This window comes from Procambarus clarkii, chromosome 92 (assembly GCF_040958095.1).
Source record: "Procambarus clarkii isolate CNS0578487 chromosome 92, FALCON_Pclarkii_2.0, whole genome shotgun sequence".
Classification (NCBI taxonomy): Eukaryota; Metazoa; Arthropoda; class Malacostraca; order Decapoda; family Cambaridae; genus Procambarus; species Procambarus clarkii.
In genome coordinates this window covers 5,696,284-5,706,072 of record NC_091241.1, presented here as the reverse complement: position 1 = coordinate 5,706,072, position 9,789 = coordinate 5,696,284, and the positions used below count along the sequence as shown (strand labels likewise).

Here is a 9,789-nt window from a genome sequence, read left to right as displayed (position 1 = left end):
CCACCAGGCTACGAGGCCCCTATGGTGTACTAGCTGGTAATGAAGTACATTACTGTACATAATGCTGGTAGTAAGCTGGTAATGATTAGTACACAGCTGGTATGAATTCATACACAGCTGGTATTGATTTGTATTAGGCTTGTATTGATTCATACACAGCTGGTATTGATTTGTATTAGGCTTGTATTGATTCATACACAGCTGGTATTGATTTGTATTAGGCTTGTATTGATTCATACACAGCTGGTATTGATTTGTATTAGGCTTGTATTGATTCATACACAGCTAGTATTGATTTGTATGTAGATTGTATTGATTCATACATATTCGTATGTAGCTGATATTAAATCGTATAAAGCTGGTACTGACTCGTGTATAGCAGGTAAAGAATGTGGAACGCCAGAGAGCGCAGAAGAGGGGGGGGGGGTGTTCAACAACATGTATACACGAGAGAGGAATGAATACACAGTTTAAAAGCAGTAGGGAAGCGCCTGGAGCCTACACTGCTGCAGAGTCACATTAGCAGACAGATGTCGCAAACGATGACGTGGTCCAGCTATATAGGTCACACAGAGACTGATAAGGAAGTGTGCGAAGAACAAGCTTTTTCAAGCTGGAAACAGAGCTGCACTTAGACTATAAGGAAACAGACGACGAGATGAAAGAAATGGGTGTCGGGAGAAGTAAGGAAGCCAGTAGTGGAGCCAGATGTGATATGAGCCACAGACACAAGCAAGATAACTAGAAATGGAGTTTGTTAAATGGTTAATGTGGTGGAGATATATTAGAAGATAAAGGGGAAGACAAGGGACACTGAACTACAGGCTAGTACCACTAACAAATATCCCCCTGTAAGTTTTTTTTTTTCTTTGAGCCAAGCATGAATATGTTTCAGTAATTTATTTTTTTTTTAGACTTGCAAGACAACCAAACTGTCTTGAGGGCTGGGTAGACTGTTACTGGATTGCCAAAATGTTTTTTGTAAACTCAGAGTTGTGGCAAGAACCATTGTAAGTGCTGTTTTGGATGTGAGGTCGGTGTAAGCGTCCAGACTTAAACCTGTTATGCTCGTGTAATGTTCTTGGTTCACGACGGCCCCGAAACACTTGTCAGTCTCCATTCTTTCATATTTGTGGATTGGGTTTTTATTGTTGTATGATGTTTGTAGGTTTTTTGTTAGTTTAGTAAGTTTATTACGATGGCTCGTGTGGGCGCTGGCCGTCGTGTGGGCGCTGGCCGTCGTGTAAGCACACAGGGAGTCCCCGGATCATCTTCATGCTAAACATTTTACATTTTATGGTGAACTACTTATCAGTTTTTGTTTTCAATTTGATGTAGTTAATGTTACAGTTTATGATCATTAGGTAAGCACGAATGAAAGTTTCAGGCAGCGTAAGCTTTACTCGGGGAAAGTCAATTACTTTCCCCCATCCCCATGGCTTCTCGAACACTAACAAATATGAATTACCACGACTAACAATAGAATGTCGTTGCTAAGCTCTATAACGTGTGGCTGTGGTAGTGCTCGGTCAGGGTCAGTGGGCGGGGCCGGCGGAGGGTCGGGCCCAGCGTGTCATGAAGGGACACACTCCGAGGAGGCCTGCGGTGACGGACACAGCTACAGGTAGGTGCTCCCTACAGTGTGTAGCGGCTCGTCAAGTCCCGGGGCTCCAGCCTTGTTCACACGAACCTCACACACACTGACGTTATGGTGAGCCCGTAACAATGAGGTTGGAGTAAGCGTCCAGACTTAAACCTGTTATGCTCGGGTTATTAATTAAGACCAAGAATAACTCATTCTTGGTCCACGATGGCCCGAAACCTTGGCTGCTGAGCTGCTCTTGGGGTTATAGGGCTTGTCAAGAGCGGGAGGGTTATTAAGGACACTTTAATCTTTGATGATAGTGTTAGAAAACCAGATATTTTTTTTTACATTCCACTAATATTATGTGTAACGTTGTCAAAATCTGTGTCTGGGTAATGTGTGTGTGTTTCAGGTCCTTTACGTGGCCAGTCAGGGTAGTTTGGGGCCTTTGGTCGGGCGGCCCTGGTTCGTGTGTCACACACTCCCTCACTACTACCAATATTGCTCGTGCCCGCAATCTATATCCTTTTTGTCGGCTACTGATAGTCCTCTTGTTGGGTACCGATGTCCCTCTCTTGACTGCTGCAGATATCCCTCCCTTACCAGTTACAGATACCGTTCAAGAGAAACTAGAAGAAGAGTAGACTTTAAAAGAGTAGATGGCGTCATCTACCATGAAAGTGAACACACTAGGCTTGATGTCTCTCTTGGTATGGTCAGTACTGCGTATTTTAACATAAGTGTAGCCCTAGTAACGTGACCTCAGTTTATGAAAGCGTATAAATATGGAGTTTGGTCCACAGTCACGTCAGCAGGTGAAGTCAACGACACATTTTGATACAATGTGGATGTGAAGTCCACTACGGGCTCACCATAGCCCGTGCTGCTTCGAACTTTTTGTTCAGAGTACATGAATCTAAAAACAATAACATGATGTGGGTGTGTTGCCGCGTGCAGTGGTTCTGGTAGTCGTTCATAAGCAATATAAGTTTGGAGAGATGCTAATTTGATTTGAAAGTCTGCTTCAGTATGACACCGGGCCCATTGGAGTCCCCTGTAACGTGTGTGTGTGTGGTAAGAATCACTGGAAGCGCTGTCTTGGATGTGAGGTTGGATGTTATTGATTCAGCTACTCGGAACAAGTTCCAAGTAGCACGGGCTATGGTGAGCCCGTAACAATGAGGTTGGAGTAAGCGTCCAGACTTAAACCTGTTATGCTCGGGTTATTAATTAAGACCAAGAATAACTCATTCTTGGTCCACGATGGCCCGAAACGTTGTCATTTTTCATTTTTTTCATATATGTGGGTTGGGTTATTTATTGATTTTGTGTTGTTCGTAGGTTTTTTTGTTTAGTAAGTTTACTATGACCCATGTGGGCCCTGGCCGCCATGTGTCATTTGTGGTTGAGTTGGCTATTTCATATTATTCATTCATATTATTCGTAGTGACACGGAAATTTAAATATCGATTGATCTGTTGCAGTAAGTTTTAATCAGTTGGATATGAAAATCGGATTTGTTGTTAAAGATTCGCTACCCGGAACAAAGTTCCAAGTAGCACGGGCTATGATGAGCTCGTAGTGAAAATTTGATTTATTCAGTCAGGTTAAACGCAAGTTTTTGAGTAATCTTAGATTAGTATCCCAAAATTGATTCCTGTAGGTAATAGAAAACTAGGTTGTAGTACCTACAAGTACAACTTGCAGGTGCTGTTATTACATTACTATATAAATTGTGTAACTTGTTTGGCTAAAATGAGTTGCTGAACCCATGATCGATCCTCTGAACCCCCCTTCCATCGACCTCCCCCTTTATTGGCTGTTATACATATGGGTTTTTAGGACGAGTCTCTTCCATCGTCACTTTAAACAGGAGTGTTCGCGTAGACAGGAGCAACCAGTTTTGTCCTGGTGGGGAAAGAATACAGGCGTGAAGGTTGGCGGGACAGGTATGGCGGTCTGACCAAGCCGGTGGCCTGTAAAATGGCGCGGCGCGCTCTCTCTGCCTCACGCTATCATTATTTATATTTGCTCATTTTAACTTTCTGTGCATTAAATAAAAGAAGCTCTAATTGAACATATTATATAAACTAGATAAACCTGTGGAAATAACTCATTTTTATTGTTGTTGTGTTTGTAATTATGAATTATAATGAAAGTTGTTTGAAAGGAAGATAATGCGATGCTGGGCTGGGGAGAGGCAGTTGTGAAGGTCACCCTTGGGGTATTCCTCTACAATTGGGCTCACTGCCGGTTTGTCCCTGCTGACACAGATTCCCTCCACCTCCACCACCTTATTACGGCACGAACGGAAATTCCCTTGCTTGCTTAGGTGCTGCAGGTGGGGTAGGTAGTGAGGAAGGCAGGCAAGCAGGTAGGTAGATGGGTAGGAAGTTAGCCCATCGTGAAAGTAACAAGGCAATGCAAGTTCCTGGGAGCCTAGCGTAGGTGGCGAACAATCCAAATTAATAGCTTAACATTTAGTAAATATAGATATTTTATGTGCACTTATATAATGTGTGTTTCTTACCTTAATTGATGTACATATTTTCTTGGAGCAAGCGGGAGCTCCATTACTTAACTGATACCAAAAGATGATCCACGAGACTAAGGGTGTCCTGGAGTTAATATTAACACTTCCCACGAGGGAAAATATTTGTGAACGGTGAACTTCCAAAAATAAATTACACCTATTTCCAGCGGTGTATTTAGTAGCAGATTATTCTCTCACATACCGGAGATCTTGTACGCGCTCGTCCATCTTGTATCTTGACGCCGGCAGCAGTTTGACGAGGCTGGTTGGTAACGCTCGCGAGAATGGTCTGGGGAATCCTCGTTTTTCTACCCTCACCGCTGCTCTATAGGGATAGCCCCCATGGGGCGTTGCGCTTTAGGGATAGCCCCATGGGGCGCTGCGCTTTAGGTATAGACCCACGGGGCCCTGCGCTATTTCAACAGACCCACGGGGGCCCTGTGCACGGGAGACATCTCCCGTCACGCAGGGTGCAGTCGCACCTCCACAGATCTCCAGTATCAGCTCTTGATACTGGTAATGGCTCAAAAGGGCCACCACTTACGGGCTATTCATGCCCGTGTCACCTTTAGGGTGGCTTAATCTTCATCAACCGGCCCTGTGCTATTTCAACAGACCCACGGGGCCCTGCGCTGTTTGGAATGATACTAGCATAATAGTATAACTTGAGATAACGTAAGCTGCGCAAGCCACACGACTGCGACAAAAGCAGTACACACCAAATCTTGACGGAAGTGGCGCACTGCCAGTCACCAACGTGAAAAATTACAACTGCTTAACCTTGGCTAGTTCATGAACATTAAATCTCGGAAAAAAATCCTTGTGATAAATTAATGCCGATCAATTCTTGTGTGTACTGTGTTATTTTTGTAAGTTTACAGAAAAATTAAACTTGCCTTTTAGCTTTGAATCACAATAGTGGTCGAGTCGACTAGGCTTTACGGACTAGGTGGAAAATGTAAACTATTGTATATGTAGGTAAGGCAGGCGCTGGCTATGTTGTGCAGTGTGAACAACACGATAGTGCGCCTGAACAAACTAGGCGCAATAAACTTGTTCACTTGTAATGAACAAACTATCATTACAATCTGCGTAGGTTAACGAACACGGGTTCTGTGCCGGTAGCCTCTCCTCTCCCTCCTAGTGCCTCGCATTTTTTTACGGAATCGACCAGTCTGGGAAAATGTGACGCATTAGAACAAATGAAAACACCGTAATATTGAAGATTTTTGTACATATTGGACTACATACGTTCGTACTTTTCTTTTAAGGCAAATTATATATATAATATACACTGAAGTGTATACTACTTATACGTATACAAAAGAGGCTTACACCACTTCTGACGGGTCAGTTTTGTGGAGGCCCCCCCCCCCCCACCTGCGGCTGATAGGCCCCGAGCCTAACACCAGACCAATATTTTCTAAGCCAACTGTCATTAGGATGCGTGTATTCTTTATTTTCTACATTATGAAAACAATGTCCATTTCCGTTGGGCAATTTTAAGCATTCCCTTCTGCGGTCGTTTCCTAGACACCCTGTCTGTGTGTAGCTCCCTCGACCCACTCTCTCTCTCTCCTTTCATTTTCTTATTCTCTCTCTCATTCATTCTCTCATTCATTCTCTTTCTCTCTCATTCTCTCTCTCACTCATTCTCTCTCTCACTCATTCTCTCATTTTCTCTCTCTCTCTCCTCCCCTTTCCCTCCCCATGGCCTTGGTTACGTGTCTCAGACTTTCACTTCATTCTCTTACTACCTCAGCTGTTTCCTTCATTCCACAGCTTCCTCTAACTTTCTCTCATTCCACATTTCAAGCCTCCTGGGGTCCGCCAGGGCTGCCTCCCGGGCTGAGTTATGGCTAATTTGTGCCCCAGACACGTTTTGTCCGTCGGCCATCCCTGCCCCTACAGTCACGTCGTCCCACCTCTACGGTCGGTGTCCACCACCACAACACTCTACGCCGTACAGTCGTGTAATACTGTATGATTATAAAAAGTACAGTTTTCAACATTGCAATACTTATTGCCTTCTATACTGCAAACAAATTTCTAGAATTGAATACCGCGGCAAATTATTTGTGGGGTTTATACCTGGGTGGTGTACACGGCCTCCCCCCTACCCGCGGGTATACCCACAGGTATACAGACACGTGTACTTCGCTAGGTGTACTCAAAAGTACATACACAGGCGCACATTACGGGCAAACTTGTGATACTTGGCAACGATTTTGGGTGACGTATAATTGTGGATTAAATTATTTAAATTTCTCGTATTAGTAATGGATTAGTCTATAATTTTGTTTTTGTTTTGTTTGTCACCTTAAAATTCGTAGATATATAGGGCGCGTGAATAGCTTTGCCGACAGTTTACATTTGAGGACGGTCATGGGTAGATGACATAAGCTTTGAGATACAGCTAAGTCGACCATCTGTTGGAGGATGTTTTTCTTGATTCACGTGGCTCTTCGTGTATGATGACGTGATGATAGGCTGGTATTGATCTTACTTTGTGGCAGGTTCAAGAAATTTTAATGAGGTTCTCTGTGAATTATTTCTGTTTGGAGGCAATACAAGGTTATAGTCAGTGTGATCATAGTACAAGCATAGTGTGAGGATGTGTTGCCACCATTCAGGACTGCTGGGAGTGTTGCCACCATTCAGGACTGCTGGGAGTGTTGCCACCGTTCAGGACTGCTGGGAGTGTTGCCACCATTCAGGATTCACTTCGCACCGCCGCCAACAGATGTCGCCCCGGGCACGCTAAGGTTGCCAGGTAGCCGTTATTGACCCATCACGTTGTGGCAGGTCTGAAGGGAGAATAGTGGGCCCAAATGAGATAAGAAGAAAAGCCTCTTTAGATAACATTAAACCATAATGTAAAAATATATTATCAGTAGTATTCTTGGCCGTAGTTCCTATTATGGCTTGGGGGTGGAGGCCAACATGGATGGAGTACTATCAAAAGTGAAAGCCAGGATTGTTTCTAATCGCATTATAGTACTTTCCGTAGGCCTATGTGGACCTCAGCGGCTCACCCAGGACTTTAGTTTGGTGGAGAACGAGGACGGGGTGTGGAGGGAAACATAAAGGGAAATATTTCTGGATGCAGTAAAATATCCATTGAATTTAATTCTAAAAATTCTTATAAATGAAGGCTTACACATCTTTATTAAAGCCAAATAAAGCCATCGTACATTTTATTTATCGCCAGTTTTTACGTTCATAGGTTTTATTCAGAATATCTTTGGGGAGGGAGGGATAGGGTGGATAGTCGATCGTTCTGGATTGTCTAATGCGCGGCTGATAGTCCTTTAGTAACAATGAGTTACTTTGGGGTTATACGACTAACTCCATCCTCTCCAGCATACATAGTGCTTGCTGCTTGTTCGAATGAGTTGAAAAATGACATAGAATAATTGACTTGGACGAGAATGATCATATTCTCCTATATAATGACATAATTTGTAAACGGGTTTGTTTTTGTACAGTGCGTGTGTATGCCTATAACACAGGCCTCTGCATGTATGGGAGTATGTATATAATATATATATATATATATATATATATATATATATATATATATATATATATATATATATATATATATATAATATATATATATATATATATATATATATATATATATCCCGCACATATGGAATCCTATATCTCACTCTCCCGCACATATGGAAGCATATATCTCACTCTCCCGCACATATGGAATCCTATATCTCACTCTCCCGCACATATGGAATCCTATATCTCACTCTCCCGCACATATGGAATCCTATATCTCACTCTCCCGCACATATGGAAGCCTATATCTCACTCTCCCGCACATATGGAAGCCTATATCTCACTCTCCCGCACATGTAGAGGCCTATCTCAGTCTCCCTTTATGGTCGTACAGTATAAATTACCGTTTACCAGGCGTTTTGATATTGGAGTGGGCAGCGAGGCTGAAAGGCAGGCCCGGGCCATAGTGGACCTGGTCAGTGGTCTCCCATACCGCCGCCACCACTGGCGGTAATGGAACACCATCACCACTGGGCCATTACCACCGGTTCCCCCTGTGGTAATGACTCGTGTTCAACAGTTTCACACGCACTACTGTCACCATGGTGCTAGAGCTGCCTGTCTGCGGCCTTCACTTAATACACCATTTGTGTGTACAACCTGCCCAGCCTCCTGAAATGATAGTACTTCTTGGGACTTTCCACCCAATAGTTACTATATGTAGTGATGGACCACTGGAAAGTTTACTTGTATTACTGAATTTGGACAAACAGGAAACGTTTTAATAGCATCATAAATATAAGTCCTAACCTCTCCTAACAAGCTTAAGCCTCCTGCTAGCTATTATAGGAATAATTTAGTTTATATAATATATATTAGTGCTATACTAGGCCTAGGAATATTTGTCTGGTTTTAAGCTTTATTCCGGACTCTAAAATTAATAGTACTAAAGAGGTTGACTGTCACTATACATACTGGTACTGTCGACCAAACAGTTACTACAAGAGCTGACGGCTTGCTACATCACATATTATATACTTATATGTTATAGAACATGGGTTCCCCCCTGTAGTGTAATTAGTTTCCGGTACGTGTATAACATATACAATCCCTTATCGTAATCACTTATAGATATTTTTTCTTAATCGGTCGAGTTTAGTTGCTACATAGCCTTCCCGGCTTGGTACCTTCTGTTGATAATTACTTTATCACGTGTAGGCCTACTCGAATTGCACATTAGGCATAGACGCCATAGACTTGTATTGTTTTTTACTATTGTTATTATTAATCTTATTAATTATCATTATGCTTAGCATGTGTGATGGCCCCGCATTGATTCAGATATGTCTTATATGGGTTGCAAATGTTAAAGGTTTAACCCTAGCCTTTGTTAATGTTAGCCTTTGGTAAAATTAGCCATTGTTAATTTAGCCTATGCACAATTTTGAAAACCTAAAATTTTTCAAGTGCTTTAGAACATGGAGATCATACTCCCCTGTGTGACTATAACATTACCAATGAAGTACAAAAGTCAACATTAGTTAGAAGGCCTCATGAATTGATTTGGTGTCGGGCCTAAGGCCTACCAGTTTCCGGTGGGCTAAGGCCGCCACAAGACCTGTACTGACCAACCCGTAAGTATACAGTCCTAATCATAGTCCAGCCCTAATGTATGTCATCAAGTGTATATCCACCGAGAAGTAGGCTCCACCTCCCGGTGTATATATCCCCAAATGACTATAATTCTGCACGTTGTTAATATCAGTGGTGTGGTCTAATGGCGTCCACTCGCTGCCAGCCTCATTCCTCACTGATACTCTCAACCAATCATGAAACAGATCCTGCCAGCCTATCATGAAACAGATCCAGCCAGCCAATCATGAAACAGGATTTCCACACATGTAAATAAACACGGGGCTCTCGCTGATTGGCCGCTTCTTTGTGTCCTCTACCAACCATCTTTCACAATGGGGTAGTTTTTGTCTGATAAAGAATTCGTCCCGCATACACTCAAAACTCTTTATGGCCGACAATAAGGTTTTTATAATAGAATTAGTAGTGGTATCGTGCATCTGACAGCCAAGTCACGCGCAGGAGCTGTTGCTGTCAGTCGCTTAGAAATTGTTATACGGCTGTAGATTAATGAAATTGTAAA

At 42.8% G+C, this 9,789-nt stretch overlaps 1 protein-coding gene across 1 annotated transcript in view; it reads left to right on the top strand.

Moving 5' to 3' along the window:
* Positions 1-1,449: 1,449 nt before the first annotated feature.
* LOC138349513 (uncharacterized) overlaps positions 1,450-9,789 on the top strand; it is a 26,203-nt gene continuing 17,863 nt past the window's right edge. Inside the window, exon 1 of the mRNA XM_045769998.2 lies at positions 1,450-1,624. Within this exon, the coding sequence (XP_045625954.2) occupies positions 1,485-1,624 (140 nt within the window). The 5' untranslated portion in view covers positions 1,450-1,484. The remainder of the gene's footprint in view (positions 1,625-9,789) is intronic.